The following is a 22,030-nucleotide window of genomic DNA, read 5'->3' on the forward strand; positions in this document are numbered from 1 at the left end:
TATTCTGATCAGTTTAATACCTGTTACTCCCCCTATCGGGGGAGGTGTATATGGCATGGATTTTAGGAACCGGGAGATGGAAAAAGATGCTTGGTCGGTCCTCCTACTTCAAATTTGGGGCACTGCGCATGCAATCGTGGCCGGACTTTTAGCCGACGGACATTTGTCCGACGGACATTTGGCCGAAAAACAAGTGGCTGTCACAAAACAGTCCGGCCACGAGATGGATAGATTTGATAGATAGATACATAGATTAGATAGATCAATAGATGCAATATACATTTGATAGATACGATAGATAGTTAGATAGATTTGATAGATAAATAGATAGATTTGATAGATATATAATTTCCCAGACAGAGAATTACAAGACGTGCGGCCTGGGACCCATGGTAAGGTTCCCAGAGGCAGTTGTGGCGCCAGGGGACGTGTATATGGCATGGATTTTAGGAACCGAGAGATGGAAAAAGATGCTTGGTCGGTCCTCCTACTTCAAATTTGGGGCACTGCGCGTGCAATCGTGGCCGGACTTTTAGCCGACAGACAATTGGCAGGCAGACATTTGGCCGACGGACATTTGGCCGAAACACAAGTGGCTGTCATAAAACAGTCCGGCCACGAGATAGATAGATTTGATAGATAGATACATAGATTAGATAGATCAATAGATGCAATATACATTTGATAGATATGATAGATAGTTAGATAGATTTGATAGATAAATAGAAAGATTTGATAGATATATAATTTCCCAGACAGAGAATTACAAGACGTTCGGCCTTGGACCCATGGTAAGGTTCCCAGAGGCAGTTGCGGCGCCAGGGGACGTGTATATGGCATGGATTTTAGGAACCGAGAGATGGAAAAAGGTGCTTGGTTGGTCCTCCTACTTCAAATTTGGGGCACTGCCCGTACAATCTACTGTGACACCAGATATGAGTGGTGTGTTAATTAGTACTATTCTGATCAGTTTAATACCTGTTACTCCCCCTATCGGGGGAGGTGTATATGGCATGGATTTTAGGAACCGGGAGATGGAAAAAGATGCTTGGTCGGTCCTCCTACTTCAAATTTGGGGCACTGCGCATGCAATCGTGGCCGGACTTTTAGCCGACGGACATTTGTCCGACGGACATTTGGCCGAAACACAAGTGGCTGTCACAAAACAGTCCGGCCACGAGATAGATAGATTTGATAGATAGATACATGGATTAGATAGATCGATAGATGCAATATACATTTGATAGATACGATAGATAGTTAGATAGATTTGATAGATAAATAGATAGATTTGATAGATAAATAATTTCCCAGACAGAGAATTACAAGACGTGCGGCCTGGGACCCATGGTAAGGTTCCCAGAGGCAGTTGCGGCGCCAGGGGACGTGTATATGGCATAGATTTTAGGAACCGGGAGATGGAAAAATATGCTTGGTCGGTCCTCCTACTTCAAATTTGGGGCACTGCGCGTGCAATCTACTGTGGCACCAGATATGAGTGGTGTGTTAATTAGTACTATTCTGACCAATTTATTACCTGTTACTCCCCCTATCGGGGGAGGTGTATATGGCATGGATTTTAGGAACCGGGAGATGGAAAAAGATGCTTGTTCGGTCTTCCTACTTCAAATTTGGGGCACTGCGCGTGCAATCGTGGCCGGATTTTTAGCTGACGGACATTTGTCCGACGGACATTTGACCGAAACACAAGTGGCTGTCACAAAGCAGTCCGGCCACGAGATAGATAGATTTTATAGATAGATACATAGATTAGATAGATCAATAGATGCAATATACATTTGATAGATACGATATATAGTTAGATAGATTTGATAGATAAATAGATAGATTTGATAGATATATAATTTCCCAGACAGAGAATTACAAGACGTGCGGTCTGAGACCTATGGTAAGGTTCCCAGAGGCAGTTGCGGCGCCAGGGGACCTGTATATGGCATGGATTTTAGGAACCGGGAGATGGAAAAAAAAGCTTGCTCGGTCCTCCTACTTCACATTTGGGGCACTGCGCGTGCAATCGTGGCCGGACTTTTAGCCAACGAACATTTGGCCGACGGACATTTGTCCGACGGACATTTGGCCGAAACACAAGTGGCTGTCACAAAACATTCCGGCCACGAGATAGATTTGATAGATAGATATTTACAAGACGTGGGGACTGGGACCCATGGTAAGGTTCCCAGTCCCAGAGGCAGTTGCGGCGCCAGGGGATGTGTATATGGCATGGATTTTAGGAACCGGGAGATGGAAAAAGATGCTTGGTCGGTCCTCCTACTTCAAATTTGGGGCACTGCGTGTGCAATCGTGGCCGGACTTTTAGCCGACGGACATTTGGCCAATGGACATTTGGCCAACGGACATTTGGCCGAAACACAAGTGGCTGTCACAAAACAGTCCGGCCACAAGATAGATAGATTTGATAGATAGATACATAGATTACATAGATCAATAGATGCAATATACATTTGATAGATACGATAGATAGTTAGATAGATTTGATAGATAAATAGATAGATTTGATAGATATATAATTTCCCAGACAGAGAATTACAAGACGTGCAGCCTGGGACCCATGGTAGGGTTCCCAGAGGCAGTTGCGGCGCCAGGGGGCGTGTATATGGCATGGATTTTAGGAACCGGGAGATGGAAAAAGATGCTTGGTCAGTCATCCTACTTCAAATTTGGGGCACTGCGCGTGCAATCTATCGTGGCACCAGATATGAGTGGTGTGTTAAGTAGTACTATTCTGATCAATTTAATACCTGTTACTCCCCCTATCGGGGGAGGTGTATATGGCATGGATTTTAGGAACCGGGAGATGGAAAAAGATGCTTGGTCGGTCCTCCTACTTCAAATTTGGGGCACTGCGTGTGCAATCGTGGCTGGACTTTTAGCTGACGGACATTTGTCCGACAGACATTTGTCCGACGGTCATTTGGCTGATACGATATATAGTTAGATAGATTTGATAGATAAATAGATAGATTTGATAGATGTTACGGTTGCCTCCAGGCTGGCTGGAAGTTGGACCGTAGAAAAGGATGCTCCTAGCGCTCGCCAAAGGAGCAGCAGCACCGTAGACACTATAACTGCTGCGTAGCCACCATAAGTAACGCAGACTCTACGAACCACTGCTGCTGGGCTGGTATCTGCTCTGCGCCCTGGACCTACGACCAGGCTCCAGTAGGTGAACCTCTTCCTTCTGTAGCAATCCCTGTAGCTAAGGGAGTATGAAAAACATAGCAATACCTGTAGTGATATAGCTGTCCCCTACAAACATGAGTCAAAGCTGCAAGTTAGAGGGTCAAAATAGGTCTGATGTGCTGGAACACACAGCCTCCTTTTTATTGAGGTTACATGCAAAAAAGACACTCTCAGGGGGAGGCATAAAATCCCCCAATCACACATTTGATACATTACTTCAGCAGATAACATTTTACACACAATAAAACAATGCAGTCCACCTTATCACTAGCAGTCTGATTAGACAATGGGAATGTTTTATCACTAAACTTAATTAGAGCTGATCCCAGCAAACTTGTATTTAGAATTGAACAAAATTAACTCTTAATGGCACACAATGAAAACCAATGCCTTTGCAATAGTGCTCCCCCTCTGTGGAACACTCTGCCTGTGTGGCACTTGGTTCAGCAAGCCCTATCCACTGAACCAAGTGGGAGAAAGCCAGGGACAAGTCATTTCACAGGTCTGGGGACATAGTCTTAAAGGGGCATTGTTCACCAAAGTCACAATATGTCCCCAGACGGTTCTTAAAGGGCCATACACACCCAATAAAAGTTAATATGTTTTCAGGGGCACAATCTTCCAGGGGCCATAGTCATGAGGAAGGAGGCTGGCAAATAGGCTTCTCCAAAATCCAGGGAAGCAGGGCAATTTTCCATTTAAAGGGCCAGTTACAAATAGCAGTTTGTAACATATCTCCCCTTTTGGAGGGAGACTAACCAGGCACCTGACCTTCTGTCGGTCAGTGCCTAAGTTAGTCTCGCAACCCACCCACAAATAAACATTAACAGCAAGGTAGCCCCCCCACAATAAGTAGTACTGGCCTGTAGGTTCCAGGTTGTAGGATGAAAGTGTAGCATCCTCGGCCTTCCTGGCGCAGCTGGGCAAATAGCTGGTGGTACTTGGGGGGCAGAGGCCAGCGGCACTCTGCCCTGGTGCCAGCGCTTCTGCTGGGTTGAGGGGTTTGCAGGCCAGTCCTGTAACAAGGGGGTCTGTAGGACAGAGGCCAGCAGCGCTCTGTCCTGATGCCAGCTCTTCTGCTGGGGGAATTGGGGCATAGTCCTGCCCGGTGGCAAAGGGAACGTGGGGGTCAGTGGGGGTTAACATCTCCACTGTTAACCCTGGGCCCAAGTTAGGAGTTAGCTGGGGAGGGGGAGATTGGCTTACCTCCTCCTCCTGATACTCCTGCGGCCGTTGGGAAGGGAGGTCGATGCTCTCCGCTTCCTGTGGAACATGCTGCGGCTGGGGAGAGAGACCGGTTGTCTCCTCTCCCTGGAAGGCACACTCTGGCTGGGGAGGGAGGTCAATGCTCTCCCCTCCCTGTAGCTGGGTCTGTTGCTGGGGATCTGGGCCGCCTGCCCAGCATCCCTGTAGGGCCGGTAGAGAGACTGCGGTCCCATCTCCACCTGCCTGCTGGGGGTCCTCCCAGGACCAGTCTATGAGGCCTGCTGCCTCGGGTATCTCTGGTTGGGGTTGGGGAAGGAGACCGGTTGTCTCTTCCCTCTGCACGGTATACTGCCGCTGGGGAGGGAGGTCGCTGCTCTCCTCTCCCTGTGGAACATGCTGCGGCTGGGGAGAGAGACCAGGTGTCCATACCCTCAAACTCCACAGTTGGCGCTCAAAGGCTCTTGCCGCTTCGTTCTCCGTATCCAATTCCCGGATGATGCGACTGACTACCTCCTGCGCAGGGTCTGGACCATATCGGACTAGCCGCCTCTTTACCTCTGGAACGAAATCCGCGCCCTCATAGCGACGGATCCGGTTGAGGTGCTCTTCACATGGTTCTGACCAGTATCTTGTCAGCTCCATGCTGCTGTAGGTAGGGACGCTGCGCAGTGGCTAGCGTTGCCCCCAATAACTCTCCTACGATACCAGTGCTGTTGGGGTGCTGCTCCTTGCGCTAGGACGCTATCCCACCTCTGCCGCCAAATGTTACGGTTGCCTCCAGGCTGGCTGGAAGTTGGACCGTAGAAAAGGATGCTCCTAGCGCTCGCCAAAGGAGCAGCAGCACCGTAGACACTATAACTGCTGCGTAGCCACCATAAGTAACGCAGACTCTACGAACCACTGCTGCTGGGCTGGTATCTCACCGTCTGCTCTGCGCCCTGGACCTACGAACAGGCTCCAGTAGGTGAACCTCTTCCTTCTGTAGCAATCCCTGTAGCTAAGGGAGTATGAAAAACATAGCAATCCCTGTAGTGATATAGCTGTCCCCTACAAACATGAGTCAAAGCTGCAAGTTAGAGGGTCAAAATAGGTCTGATGTGCTGGAACACACAGCCTCCTTTTTATTGAGGTTACATGCAAAAAAGACACTCTCAGGGGGAGGCATAAAATCCCCCAATCACACATTTGATACATTACTTCAGCAGATAACATTTTACACACAATAAAACAATGCAGTCCACCTTATCACTAGCAGTCTGATTAGACAATGGGAATGTTTTATCACTAAACTTAATTAGAGCTGATCCCAGCAAACTTGTATTTAGAATTGAACAAAATTAACTCTTAATGGCACACAATGAAAACCAATGCCTTTGCAATAGTGCTCCCCCTCTGTGGAACACTCTGCCTGTGTGGCACTTGGTTCAGCAAGCCCTATCCACTGAACCAAGTGGGAGAAAGCCAGGGACAAGTCATTTCACAGGTCTGGGGACATAGTCTTAAAGGGGCATTGTTCACCAAAGTCACAATATGTCCCCAGACGGTTCTTAAAGGGAACATACACACCCAATAAAAGTTAATATGTTTTCAGGGGCACAATCTTCCAGGGGCCATAGTCATGAGGAAGGAGGCTGGCAAATAGGCTTCTCCAAAATCCAGGGAAGCAGGGCAATTTTCCATTTAAAGGGCCAGTTACAAATAGCAGTTTGTAACAATAGATATATAATTTCCCAGACAGAGAATTACAAAAAATGCGGTCTGAGACCCATGGTAAGGTTCATGGTAGAATTACAAGACGTGAAGTCTGGGACCCATGGTAAGGTTCCCAAAGGCAGTTGCGGCGCCAGGGGATGTGTATATGGCATGGATTTTAGGAACCGGCAGATGGAAAAAGATGCTTGGTCGGTCCTCCTACTTCAAATTTGGGGCACTGCGTGTGCAATCTGCTATGGCACCAGATATGAGTGGTGTGTTAATTAGTACTATTCTGATCAGTTTAATACCTGTTACTCCCCCTATCGGGGGAGGTGTATATGGCATGGATTTTAGGAACCGGGAGATGGAAAAAGATGCTTGGTCGGTCCTCCTACTTCAAATTTGGGGTACTGCGCGTGCAATCGTGGCCGGACTTTTAGCCGACGGACATTTGTCCAACGGACATTTGGTCGAAACACAAGTGGCTGTCACAAAACAGTCCGGCCACGAGATAGATAGATTTGATAGATAGATACATAGATTATATAGATCAATAGATGCAATATACATTTGATAGATACGATAGATAGTTAGATAGATTTGATAGATAAATAGATAGATTTGATAGATATATAATTTCCCAGACAGAGAATTACAAAAAATGCGGTCTGAGACCCATGGTAAGGTTCCCAGAGGCAGTTGCGGCGCCAGGGGACGTGTAAAAGGCATGGATTTTAGGAACCGGGAGATGGAAAAAGATGCTTAGTCGGTCCTCCTACTTCACATTTGGGGCACTGCGCGTGCAATCGTGGCCGGACTTTTAGCTGATGGACATTTGGCCTACGGACATTTGTCCGACTGACATTTGGCCGAAACACAAGTGGCTGTCACAAAACAGTCCGGCTACGAGATAGATTTGATAGATAGATACATAGATTAGATAGATCAATAGATGCAATATACATTTGATAGATACGATAGATAGTTAGATAGATTTGATAGATAAATAGATAGATTTGATAGATATATAATTTCCCAGACATAGAATTACAAGACGTGAAGTCTGGGACCCATGGTAAGGTTCCCAAAGGCAGTTGCGGCGCCAGGGGATGTGTATATGGCATGGATTTTAGGAACCGGCAGATGGAAAAAGATGCTTGGTCGGTCCTCCTACTTCAAATTTGGGGCACTGCATGTGCAATCTGCTGTGGCACCAGATATGAGTGGTGTGTTAATTAGTACTATTCTGATCAGTTTAATACCTGTTACTCCCCCTATCGGGGGAGGTGTATATGGCATGGATTTTAGGAACCGGGAGATGGAAAAAGATGCTTGGTCGGTCCTCCTACTTCAAATTTGGGGCACTGCGCGTGCAATCGTGGCCGGACTTTTAGCCGACGGACATCTGTCCGACGGACATTTGTCCGACGGACATTTGGCCAAAACACAAGTGGCTGTCACAAAACAGTCTGGCCACGAGATAGATAGATTTGATAGATAGATAGATACATAGATTATATAGATCAATAGATGCAATATACATTTGATAGATACGATAGATAGTTAGATAGATTTGATAGATAAATAGCTAGATTTGATAGATATATAATTTCCCAGACAGAGAATTACAAGACGTGTGGTCTGGGATCCATGGTAAGGTTCCCAGAGGCAGTTGCGGCGCCAGGGGACGTGTATATGGCATGGATTTTAGGAACCGGGAGATGGAAAAAGATGCTTGGTCGGTCCTCCTACTTAAAATTTTGGGCACTGCCCGTGCAATCTACTGTGGCACCAGATATGAGTGGTGTATAATTAGTACTATTCTGATCAGTTTAATACCTGTTACTCCTCCTATCGGGGGAGGTGTATATGGCATGGATTTTAGGAACCGGGAGATGGAAAAAGATGCTTGGTCGGTCTTCCTATTCAAATTTGGGGCACTGCGCATGCAATCGTGGCCGGACTTTTAGCAGACGGACATTTGTCTGATGGACATTTGGCCGAAACACAAGTGGCTGTCACAAAACAGTCCGGCCACGAGATATATAGATTGATAGATAGATACATAGATTAGATAGATCAATAGATGCAATATACATTTGATAGATACGATAGATAGATAGTTAGATAGATTTGATAGATAAATAGATAGATTTGATAGATATATAATTTCCCAGACAGAGAATTACAAGACGTGCGGCCTTTGACCCATGGTAAGGTTCCCAGAGGCAGTTGCGGTGCCAGGGGACGTGTATATGTCATGGATTTTAGGAACCAGGAGATGGAAAAAGATGCTTGGTCGGTCCTCCTACTTCAAATATGGGGCACTGCACATGCAATCTACTGTGCCACCAGATATGAGTGGTGTGTTAAGCAGTACTATTCTGATCAGTTTAATACCTGTTACTCCCCCTATCGGGGGAGGTGTATATGGCATGGATTTTAGGAACCGGGAGATGGAAAAAGATGCTTGGTCGGTCCTCCTACTTCAAATTTGGGGCACTGCGCGTGCAATCGTGGCCGGACTTTTAGCTGACGGACATTTGGCCAACGGACATTTGGCCGATGGACATTTGGCCGAAACACAAGTGGCTGTCACAAAACAGTCCGGCCACGAGATAGATTTGATAGATAGATACATAGATTAGATAGATCAATAGATGCAATATACATTTGATAGATATATAGATAGTTATATAGATTTGATAGATAAATAGATAGATTTGATAGATATATAATTTCCCAGACAGAGAATTACAAGACGTGCGGTCTGGGACCCATGGTAATGCTCCCAGAGGCAGTTGCGGCGCCAGGGTACGTGTATATCGCATGGATTTTAGGAACCGGGAGATGGAAAAAGATGCTTGGTCGGTCCTCCTAATTCACATTTGGGGCACTGCGCGTGCAATCGTGGCCGGACTTTTATCCGACGGACATTTGGCCGACGGACATTTGGCCGAAACACAAGTGGCTGTCACAAAACAGTCCAGCCACGAGATAGATTTGATAGATAGATACATAGATTACATAGATCAATAGATGCAATCTACATTTGATAGATACAATAGATAGTTAGATAGTTTTGATAGATAAATATATAGATTTGATAGATATATAATTTCCCAGACAGAGAATTACAAGACGTGCGGTTTGGGACCCATGGTAAGGTTCCCAGAGGCAGTTGCGGTGCCAGGGGACGTGTATATGGCATGGATTTTAGGAACCGGGAGATGGAAAAAGATGCTTGGTCAGACCTCCTACTTCACATTTGGGGCGCTGCGCGTGCAATCGTGGCCGGATTTTTAGCCGACGGACATTTGGCCGACAGACATTTGGCCGAAACTCAAGTGGCTGTCACAAAACAGTCCGGCCACGAGATAGATAGATTTGATAGATAGATAGATACATAGATTACATAGATCAATAGATGCAATATACATTTGATAGATATGATAGATAGTTCGATAGAATTGATAGATAAATAGATAGATTTGATAGATATATAATTTCCCAGACAGAGAATTACAAGACGTGCGGCCTGGGACCCATGGTAAGGTTCCCAGAGGCAGTTGCGGCGCCAGGGGACGTGTATATGGCATGGATTTTAGGAACCGGGAGATGGAAAAAGTTGCTTGGTCGGTCCTCCTACTTCACATTTGGGGCACTGCGCGTGCAATCGTGGCCGGACTTTTAGTCGACGGACATTTGGCCGATGGACATTTGGCCGATGGACATTTGGCCGAAACACAAGTGGCTGTCACAAAACAGTCCGGCCACGAGATAGATATATTTGATAGATAGATACATAGATTACATAGATCAATAGATGCAATATATATTTGATAGATACGATAGATAGATAGATTTGATAGATAAATAGATAGATCCAATAGATATATAATTTCACAGACAGAGAATTACAAGACGTGAAGTCTGGGTCCCATGGTAAGGTTACTTCCTTTTGCACAATCGAGTACAGGTTGGGGATTGCCTTTTGTGCAAAGAAATTTCGGCCGGGTACCTTTCACTGCAGTGTCCCCTATCAGGGGATGTGCATATGGCATGGATTTTAGGAACCGGGAGATGGAAAAAGATGCTTGGTTGGTCCTCCTACTTCAAATTTGGGGCACTGCGCGTGCAATCTAATGTGCCACCATATAGGAGTGGTGTGTTAAGTAGTACTGTTCCTATCAGTTTAATCCTGTTAAGTGTCTTTTTTTTTGTTTTGTTTTTGAAGCCACAGTGCAGCACCAGAGGCCAGAAAAATTTGGCATGTACACATGCCTGAAAAATTAGGTATTGTTGCAGCCGCTGCTGTAGCAGCGGCCAGAAAAATTGATTTTTGTTTCCCAGGCAGAAAGTGCCTAAAACATTGCGGCTTGAACCCTAGTTGGTGGCGTATAAGTCACACAAGTTATCCGGCATTTGAAGATAAAATACAGCAGCGTGTGGACCATTTTTAGCCCAAGGCAGCTCATCTCATCAGGCCTTTTTTACTCGAATGTATCGCCCAATGTCAGTGCCTTCGGGATCCATCCCTTATTCATCTTAATAAAGGTGAGGTAATCTAGACTTTTTTGACCTAAGCGACTTTTCTTCTCAGTGACAATACCTCCTGCTGCACTGAAGGTCCTTTCTGACAGGACACTTGAAGTGGGGCAGGCCAGAAGTTCTATTGCAAATTGGGATAGCTCGGGCCACAGGTCAAGCTTTTACACCCAGTAGTCAAGGGGTTCTTCGCTCCTCAGAGTGTCGAGATCTGCAGTTAAGGCGAGGTAGTCTGCTACCTGTCGGTTGAGTCGTTCTCTGAGGGTGGACCCGAAGGGCTGTGGCGATGCATAGGAGTTAAAAACCTCCGCATGTCCTCCATCAACAACACATCTGTAAAGCGTCCTGTCCTTGCCGTCGTAGTCGTGGGAGTCGGAGTATTACTTTTAGCTCTTCCCCTGTTAGATTCACGTTGTGCTGTGATATCACCCTTATACGCTGTGTAAAGCATACTTTTTAATTTATTTTGGAAATGCTGAATCCTTTCCGACTTGTTGTAATTCAGTAACATTTCTGGCACTTTATGCTTATACCAGGGGTCTAGTAGCGTGGACACCCAGGAGAGGTCATTCTCCTTCAGCTTTTTTATACGAGGGTCCCTCAACAGGCACGACAGCATGAAAGACCCCATTTGCAGAAGGTTGGATGCCAAGCTAGTCATGTCCCGTTCCTCATCCTCAGTGATGTCACTGAAGGTATCTTCTTCCCCCCAGCCACGTACAACACCACGGGTACCAGATAGGTGACAACGAGCACCCTGTGATGCCTGTTGTGGTTGGTCTTCCTCCTCCTCCTCAAAGCCACATTCCTCCTCTGACTCGTCTTCCTCACAATCCTTTTCCAGCGTTGCCACAGGTCCAGCAAGCGATGCTGATATGGCTGTTTCTGGTGGTGATGGTGACCACAACTCTTCCTCTTCCTCTTCACGCTCATCTACGGCTTGATCCAGCACTCTTTGCAGGGCACGCTCCAGGAAGAAAACAAATGGTATGATGTCGCTGATGGTGCCTTCGGTGTGACTGAAAAGGTTTGTCACCTCCTCAAAAGGACGCATGAGCCTACAGGCATTGCGCATGAGCACCCAGTAACGTGGCAAAAAAATTCCCAGCTCCGCAGAGGCTGTCCTAGCAACCCGGTCATACAAATACTCGTTAACGGCTTTTTCTTGTTGGAGCAGGTGGTCGAACATTAGGAGTGTTGAATTCCAACGTGTCGGGCTGTCGCAAATCAAGCGCCTCACTGGCATGTTGTTTCGCCGCTGGATATCGGAAAAGTGCGCCATGGCCGTGTAGGAACGCCTGAAATGGCCACACACCTTCCTGGCCTGCTTCAGGACATCCTGTAAGCCTGGGTACTTATGCACAAAGCGTTGTACGATCAGATTACACACATGTGTCAACTTGCCCAATTTCAATGCCACCACCAAATTACTTCCGTTGTCAGAAACCACATTGCCGATCTCCAGTTGGTGCGGAGTCAGCCACTGATCCACCTGTGCGTTCAAGGTGGACAGGAGTGCTGGTCCGGTGTGACTCTCTGCTTTCAGGCAAGTCAACCCCAAGACGGCGTGACACTGCTGTATCCGGGATGTGGAATAGTACCTGCAGAGCTGGGGGGGTGCCGTTGATGTGGAGTAAGACACAGCAGCAGAAGAGGACTCAGCCAAGGAGGTTATGGAAGAGGATGGAGTAGGAGGAGTAGAGAAGGTGGCAGCAGGCCTGCCTGCAAGTCGTGGCGGTTTCACCAACTCCTCCTCTGCAGAGCCACGCATTCCATGCTTGGAAGCCATCAGCAGGTTTACCCAATGCGCAGTGTAGGTGATTTACCTGCCCTGACCATGCTTTGCAAACCAGCTATCAGTGGTCATATGGACCCTTGCCCCAACACTGTGTGCCAGACATGCCATTACTTCCTTTCGCACAATCAAGTACAGGTTGGGGATTGCCTTTTGTGAAAAGAAATTTCGGCCCGGTACCTTCCACTGAGGTGTCCCAATAGCTACAAATTTTTTGAACGCCTCAGACTCCACCAGCTTGTATGGTAAAAGCTGGCAGGCTAAGAGTTCAGACAAGCCAGCTGTCAGACGCCGGGCAAGGGGGTGACTTTGTGACATTGGCTTCTTACGCTCAAACATGTCCTGGTGGCACTAGTTGGCAAGTGGGCCTGGCACACACGCTGGCAGGCAGGCAACTGCAATTAGATTACACTAGCAGACTGATTTTTCACAGTCAAAAAAGTTTTTTTTAAAAAAAATTACACTACTGTTACAACAGATATGAGTGGTGGCACTTAGCAAGTGGGCCTGGCACACACGCTGGCAGGCAGGCAACTGCAATTAGATTACACTAGCAGACTGATGTTTCGCAGTCCAAAAAGTTTTTTTTTACAAAATTTACACTACTGTTACAACAGATATGAGTAGTGGCACTAGTTGGCAAGTGGGCCTGGCACACACGCTGACAGGCAGGCAACTGCAATTAGATTACACTAGCAGACTGATGTTTCACAGTCAAAAAAGTTTTTTTTACAAAATTTACACTACTGTTACAACAGATATGAGTGGTGGCACTAGTTGGCAAGTGGGCCTGGCACACACGCTGGCAGGCAGGCAACTGCAAATAGATTACACTAGCAGACTGATGTTTCACAGTCAAAAAAGTTTTTTTTATAAAATTTACACTACTGTTACAACAGATATGAGTGGTGGCACTAGTTGGCAAGTGGGCTTTGCACACACGCTGGCAGGTAGGCAACTGCTATTAGATTACACTAGCAGACTGATGTTTCACAGTCGAAAAAGTTTTTTTTAAAAAATTTACACTACTGTTACAACAGATATGAGTGGTGGCACTAGTTGGCAAGTGGGCCTGGCACACACGCTGGAAGACAGGCAACTGCTATTAGATTACACTAGCAGACTGATGTTTCACAGTCAAAAAAGTTTTTTTTTACAAAATGTACACTACTGTTACAACAGATATGAGTAGTGGCACTAGTTGGCAAGAGTGCCTGGCACACACTCTGGCAGGCAGGCAACTGCTATCAGATTACACTAGCAGACTGATGTTTCACAGTCAAAATTTTTTTTTTTTTTAAATTTACACTACTGTTACAACAGATATGAGTGGTGGCACTAGTTGGCAAGTGGGCCTGGCACACACGCTGGCAGGCAGGCAACTGCAATTAGAGTACACTAGCAGACTGATGTTTCACAGTCAAAAAAGTTTTTTTTTAAAAAATTTACACTACTGTTACAACAGATATGAGTGGTGGCACTAGTTGGCAAGTGGGCCTGGCACACACGCTGACAGGCAGGTAACTGCAATTAGATTACACTAGCAGACTGATGTTTCACAGTCAAAAAAGTTTTTTTTTACAAAATTTACACTACTGTTACAACAGATATGAGTGGTGGCACTAGTTGGCAAGTGGGCCTGGCACACAGGCTGGCAGGCAGGCAACTGCTATTAGATTACACTAGCAGACTGATGTTTCACAGTCAAAAAGTTTTTTTTTTAAATTTACACTACTGTTACAACAGATATGAGTGGTGGCACTAGTTGGCAAGTGGGCCTGGCACACATGCTGGCAGGCAGACAAATGCAATTAGATTACACTAGCAGACTGATGTTTCACAGTCATAAAACTTTTTTAAAAAAAATTTACACTACTTTTACAACAGATATGAGTGGTGGCACTAGTTGGCAAGTGGGCCTGGCACACACACTGGCAGACAGGCAACTGCAATTAGATTACACTAGCAGACTTATGTTTCACAGTCAAAAAAGTTTTTTTTTAAATTTACACTACTGTTACAACAGATATGAGTGGTGGCACTAGTTGGCAAGTGGGCCTGGCACACACGCTGGCAGGCAGGCAACTGCAATTAGATTACACTAGCAGACTGATGTTTCACAGTCAAAAAAGTTTTTTTTTTAAAAATGTACCCTACTGTTACAACAGATATGAGTGGTGGCACTCGTTGGCAAGTGGGCTTGGCACACACGCTGGCAGGCAGGCAACTGCAATTAGATTACACTAGCAGACTGATGTTTCACAGTCAAAAAAGTTTTTTTTTTTTAAATTTACACTACTGTTACAACAGATATGAGTGGTGGCACTAGTTGGCAAGTGGGCCTGGTACACACGCTGGAAGGCAGGCAACTGCAATTAGATTACACTAGCAGACTGATGTTTCACAGTCAAAAGAGTTTTTTTTTTAAAATTTACACTACTGTTACAACAGATATGAGTGGTGGCACTAGTTGGCAAGTGGGCCTGGCACACACGCTGGCAGGCAGGCAACTGCAATTAGATTACACTAGCAGACTGATGTTTCACAGTCAAAAAAGTTTTTTTTTAAAATTTACACTACTGTTACAACAGATATGAGTGGTGGCACTAGTTGGCAAGTGGGCCTGGCACACACGCTGGCAGGCAGGCAACTGCAATTAGAGTACACTAGCAGACTGATGTTTCACAGTCAAAAAAGTTTTTTTTTAAAAAAATTTACACTACTGTTACAAAAGATATGAGTGGTGGCATTTAGCAAGTGGGCCTGGCACACACGCTGGCAGGCAGGCAACTGCAATTAGATTACACTAGCAGACTGATGTTTCGCAGTCCAAAAAGTTTTTTTTTACAAAATTTACACTACTGTTACAACAGATATGAGTAGTGGCACTAGTTGGCAAGTGGACCTGGCACACACTCTGGCAGGCAGGCAACTGCTATTAGATTACACTAGCAGACTGATGTTTCACAGTCAAATTTTTTTTTTTTTAAATTTACACTACTGTTACAACAGATATGAGTGGTGGCACTAGTTGGCAAGTGGGCCTGGCACACACGCTGGCAGGCAGCAACTGCAAATAGATTACACTAGCAGACTGATGTTTCACAGTCAAAAAAGTTTTTTTTATAAAATTTACACTACTGTTACAACAGATATGAGTGGTGGCACTAGTTGGCAAGTGGGCCTTGCACACACGCTGGCAGGTAGGCAACTGCTATTAGATTACACTAGCAGACTGATGTTTCACAGTCGAAAAAGTTTTTTAAAAAAAATTTACACTACTGTTACAACAGAAATGAGTGGTGGCACTAGTTGGCAAGTGGGCCTGGCACACACGCTGGAAGACAGGCAACTGCTATTAGATTACACTAGCAGACTGATGTTTCACAGTCAAAAAAGTTTTTTTTTACAAAATGTACACTACTGTTACAACAGATATGAGTAGTGGCACTAGTTGGCAAGTGGGCCTGGCACACACTCTGGCAGGCAGGCAACTGCTATCAGATTACACTAGCAGACTGATGTTTCACAGTCAAAAAATTTTTTTTTTTAAATTTACACTACTGTTACAACAGATATGAGTGGTGGCACTAGTTGGCAAGTGGGCCTGGCACACACGCTGGCAGGCAGGCAACTGCAATTAGAGTACACTAGCAGACTGATGTTTCACAGTCAAAAAAGTTTTTTTTAAAAAAATTTACACTACTGTTACAACAGATATGAGTGGTGGCACTTAGCAAGTAGGCCTGGCACACACGCTGGCAGGCAGGCAACTGCAATTAGATTACACTAGCAGACTGATGTTTCACAGTCAAAAAAGTTTTTTTTTACAAAATTTACACTACTGTTACAACAGATATGAGTAGTGGCACTAGTTGGCAAGTGGGCCTGGAACACACGCTGGCAGGCAGGCAACTGCTATTAGATTACACTAGCAGACTGATGTTTCACAGTCAAAGAAGTTTTTTTTAAAATTTACACTACTGTTACAACAGATATGAGTGGTGGCACTAGTTGGCAAGTGGGCCTGGCACACACGCTGACAGGCAGGCAACTGCAATTAGATTACACTAGCAGACTGATGTTTCACAGTCAAAAAAGTTTTTTTTACAAAATTTACACTACTGTTACAACAGATATGAGTGGTGGCACTAGTTGGCAAGTGGGCCTGGCACACAGGCTGGCAGGCAGGCAGGCAGGCAGGCAACTGCTATTAGATTACACTAGCAGACTGATGTTTCACAGTCAAAAAGTTTTTTTTTTAAATTTACACTACTGTTACAACATATATGAGTGGTGGCACTAGTTGGCAAGTGGGCCTATCACACATGCTGACAGGCAGACAAATGCAATTAGATTACACTAGCAAACTGATGTTTCACAGTCATAAAACTTTTTTAAAAAGATTTACACTACTTTTACAACAGATATGAGTGGTGGCACTAGTTGGCAAGTGGGCCTGGCACACACACTGGCAGACAGGCAACTGCAATTAGATTACACTAGCAGACTTATGTTTCACAGTCAAAAAAGTTTTTTTTTTAAATTTACACTACTGTTACAACAGATATGAGTGGTGGCACTAGTTGGCAAGTGGGCCTGGCACACACGCTGGCAGGCAGGCAACTGCAATTAGATTACACTAGCAGACTGATGTTTCACAGTCAAAAAAGTTTTTTTAAAAAAAATTTACCCTACTGTTACAACAGATATGAGTGGTGGCACTCGTTGGCAAGTGGGCCTGGCACACACGCTGGCAGGCAGGCAGGCAACTGCAATTAGATTACACTAGCAGACTGATGTTTCACAGTCAAAAAAGTTTTTTTTAAATTTACACTACTGTTACAACAGATATGAGTGGTGGCACTTAGCAAGTGGGCCTGGCACACACGCTGGCAGGCAACTGCAATTAGATTAAACTAGCAGACTGATGTTTCACAGTCAAAAAAGTTTTTTTAAAAAAATTTACACTACTGTTACAACAGATATGAGTGGTGGCACTAGTTGGCAAGTGGGCCTGGCACACACACTGGCAAGCAGGCAACTGCAATTAGATTACACTAGCAGACTGATGTTTCACAGTCAAAAAAGTTTTGTTTTTTTAAATTTACACTACTGTTACAACAGATATGAGTGGTGGCACTGCAGGCAGGCAACTGCAATTAGATTACACTAGCAGACTGATGTTTCACAGTCAAAATTACACCGGCAAAACCCCCCCAAAAAACTGATGTTCTAGCCCTAAAAATGGCTTTTTGGGGTGCTGTCCTTACAGCAGAGATCAGATGAGTCCTTCAGGACTGTAGTGGACACTGAATACACTAGCCTAGCTATCAATGTCCCTATAAAATCAGCAGCAGCTACACTATCCCTCCTCTCACTAAGAATGCAGGATCAGAATGAATCTAAAATGGCTGCTGTCCAGGAGCTGGGAGGGTCTGGGAGGGAGTGTCTGCTGCTGATTGGCTCAAATGTGTCTGCAGACTGTGAGATACAGGGTCAAAGTTTACTCAATGATGACGAAAAGGGGCGGATCGAACATCGCATATGTTCGCCCGCCACAGCGAATGCGAACAAGCTATGTTCGCCGGGAACTATTCGCCGGTGAACTATTCGCGACATCACTACTTTTAAATGCTCCCTAAAGACATTTTTGTTCAAAGAAGCCTATCTACCAACTAAGTAACAAATGAATTCCCCTTACTTAATTATTGACATCATATAACTCTCTACTAACATCATTCTCACCCTTGCAGTCCTCATCTCCTGTTTCTCACCCTCCTACCCTTCTAGATTGCAAGTTCCCACAGGAATAGGGCCCTCAATTCCTCCTGTATTTGTTTGATAAATTGTGTCTTCTCTTACAAATATTGCATCATTTTTGTACTTTTAACTTTTGTACCCATGGACATCACTTCGGAAATTGTTGGCACTTTATAAATAGTATAATTTAATAGTTTAATAATATAAATAATAATTATAAGATAACAAGATAATCTAGTTCATTTTTATCATCAATATATACTGTTTAGTCAATGGTGTATTTAGATTGTGTGCTGCTCTAGGCCATTGGGAATCTTCTGCCCTCCAAACCCCTCATTGCCTTATATATTTCTCACAACAGTAGGCCAGGTAAGCATTGAGGGGTCTTGCACTCCCACTAGACAACCAGGAATCACTGATTTGCGATGAAATTAATAAATAAACATTTGGAGAGTGTAGGATTCAGAGCAGGGAGGCGAGGGAGATCTGTGGGGTGGGACTGCATTCAAAGGGGTGGAGCCAAAGGTTATACCATGAGCGGTGTTGGGTATATCATAGGTGGAGATTGGACAGTCCTTAGTTATGCTCTTGATATGGTTACATTTGCCCTGAAAGTAGGACTGTGGAGCTACAATGGGGCAGAGATCTCACCCTTGACAATCCTGCAAAATTCAGGAAGGTTGAGAGCTCTGGAGTAGTAAGGCATTGTGTTATAGAGCTACCCCAAAAACTTGCTGCCTTTCTACATTCTGCTACCCCAGGCACAGACTTAGGGCGTGATGATATAAATCTCTCCGTTCAGATTAGATGATATAAAATGCACCTCCAGCACTGTGAGATCTTTCACAAGATTCTAAACAGGCAGATTTTGGTATAATTCTTTAAGGGGTATTCCCTGCATTTCCTTTATGTGAAGGAGAAACAAGCCCAGTGCAATATAGCACTGCATGAGGATTTGTTACACTTACACTATGTACTTTACATTATTTTTGACCAGTGTTTCTCAACCGCGTTCCTCAAGTACACCCAAACAGGCTAGGCTTTCATTATAACTGAACTAGAGCACTGGTGAAATAATCAGCTGATCAGTAACCATGGTTACAAACCTACTCTCAACCATCAGCTGATTATTTCACCTGTGCTCTAGTACAGCTATAATTAAAATATATGGCCTGTTGGGGGTACTTGAGGACCGAGGTTGAGAAACACTGCTTTAGATTTCAGGTTCGTCCTTTTAACATTAAATCTTTGCAAATAATTTTTTTTTGTGCTTAATGCATTTAGATTCTGTATACAGCAGTTTATTAAGGATTGTTATTTTACAAATTCTGATTACGCTTTGCATGTTTCTGTGTAATCTTAACAAATTAGGATTATACTTTGTATATTTCTGCGTATCTTGTACAAATTTTATTGCGTTGTATTGTTTCTAAGAAGGACTGGTAAGTTTCCTGGCTGTCTGAAGCTCTCTCACAGTCCTCATAATATTGTCTAATAATGTTATTTAACGGACTGAAAAACTAAACTGAAATCAAATATAAGTGAAGACATTTTTGGTTTAATTTGTATTTGCTGCAGTATATCAGTGTCAGGTACTTCCCTGTTAACCTCACTATCCCCTGTGAGACTCTGTAATCCTGAAAGTCTCATTATTTTCTATGGGAGGCATCTGTTTGAAATTTTCAGGTTCTGCCCCTTTTCTTAGAGAACTTTATGCGCTCTACCTCTGTAAAGTCCAGACTATAATTTTACTCGAGTCGGGAGAGTTTTTGAGAACTGGTCTTTTGTTCTCCTGGCCAAAATATACACTTCCTATAGTTACGGAAAATAAGAGATCTGATTTAGAACAAGGACAGTATTCCATTTAGTGTATACCATGCACTTATTCACATATCTCTCTGTTTGCAATGGACATGCAATATACACAAGTATATTAAACGGAATAGCCGCATAAAGCTAGATGTCTACAGGAAATTCAATCCTGTCTCATTCCTATGCCTCTTTGAATATTTAATTATCTCTTTCACCTCTATTATTTCTTGATATCTATTATTGGTTTAATTCAGTGTTTCTTTATTAATTTGCCATCTTTTTCTTCATCTGAAATCTCTCTATCACTAAATTCTCTTCCATACCATTAGCGATCTCACCTATATCCAACGTCACACCACTTTTGAGAATTGATATGGTAGTTTTGTATGTTTCTGACTTTTTCACTACATGACGCTTGGTTTGTGCAGCCTGCACCGGTCGTGTGATGAATCACTACGTATGGCACAGGCGTTTTCATTACATTAGCAGTGCATCTGGGAGATTTAGCTTTCCACTGGGATTTGCTAATAATTCTGGGGCAACCTGCAGAGAAAAGGGGTAAGACAGGAACAATTATACCATTTTCACAAATCCCTTAACCTTACTCTTGAAGGATAAAATATATTAGATTGTGAATAGGTTGAATCATGAAACCCATCATTTTTCTTTCATGATTCGGATAGAGTATGCGATCTTAAACAACTTTCTAATTTATGTTTATTATCAATTTTTCTTTGTTCTCTTTTAATTTTTTGTTGAAAATCAGGGACGTATGCTTTGGAACAGGCCCATATCTGGAGCACTTAATTGCAATAGGGATGGGCAAATGTTTTGCAACAACAGAAAAATCAAACAAATTATAACACTTTCATTCGTTCGTTTTGAATTTTGAATATTTCTAACATTCCTTTAATGTAATAGTATTTCTAATGCTCTCTTTAATGCAATATTCAAATGATCCAATATTCAAAATAGAAACCTTGAAATGGATATATATGTATCTATTGTGTATAAATTTACTAAATTCCCTCCCACATGATCTATTGAACTTCTGAATAGTATTTGTTAAATCGAATGTTACATTCAAAGTTTCAAATGTGGATATTCGATCTAATTATTACCATTCAAAAACAAAAGTAACATTCGAAAACCAGAAATAACATTTGATTACCAAATTTTAATGCTTTTTCATCTTATCAACATTCGATTGTCCAAAATGAACGTCCACAGGACTATTCTATGCTACCAAACAATTTGCACTTTTAGCACATTTAGGGTAGAACTATTTCCTGTCATGTAGTGCTACAGATACTACCTAGGTATCTCTATAACACAATATTATACATTAGCAAGAGCACTAGATAACAGCACTATTTCCTGTCATGTAGTGCTACAGATACAACCTAGGTATCTCTAAAACACAATATTATACATTAGCAAGAGCACTAGATAACAGCACTATTACCTGTCATGTAGTGCTACAGATACTACCTAGGTATCTCTAAAACACAATATTATACATTAGCAAGAGCACTAGATAACAACACTATTTCCTGTCATGTAGTGCTACAGATACTACCTACGTATCTCTATAATACACAATATTATACATTAGCAAGAGCACTAGATAACAGGACTATTACCTGTCATGTAATGCTACAGATACTACCTAGGTATCTCTATAACACACAATATTATACATTAGCAAGAGCACTAGATAACAGCACTATTACCTGTCATGTAGTGCTACAGATGCTACCTAGGTATCTCTATAACACACAATATTATACATCAGCAAGAGCACTAGATAACAGCACTATTACCTGTCATTTAGTGCTACATATACTACCTAGGTATCTCTATAACACAATATTATACATTAGCAAGAGCACTACATAACAGCACTATTACCTGTCATGTAGTGCTACAGATGCTACCTAGGTATCTCTATAACACACAATATTATACATCAGCAAGAGCACTAGATAA

General features: G+C 43.6%; 1 protein-coding gene across 1 annotated transcript in view; it reads right to left on the reverse strand.

Moving 5' to 3' along the window:
• Positions 1-20,775, reverse strand: part of LOC128643574 (peptidoglycan recognition protein 1-like) — a 75,732-nt gene extending 54,957 nt beyond the window's left edge. Inside the window, exon 1 of the mRNA XM_053696415.1 lies at positions 20,380-20,775. Coding sequence (XP_053552390.1) covers positions 20,380-20,519 — 140 coding nt within the window. The 5' untranslated portion in view covers positions 20,520-20,775. The remainder of the gene's footprint in view (positions 1-20,379) is intronic.
• Positions 20,776-22,030: the final 1,255 nt, after the last annotated feature.

Source organism: Bombina bombina, unplaced genomic scaffold, assembly GCF_027579735.1.
Source record: "Bombina bombina isolate aBomBom1 unplaced genomic scaffold, aBomBom1.pri scaffold_673, whole genome shotgun sequence".
Taxonomy (NCBI): Eukaryota; Metazoa; Chordata; class Amphibia; order Anura; family Bombinatoridae; genus Bombina; species Bombina bombina.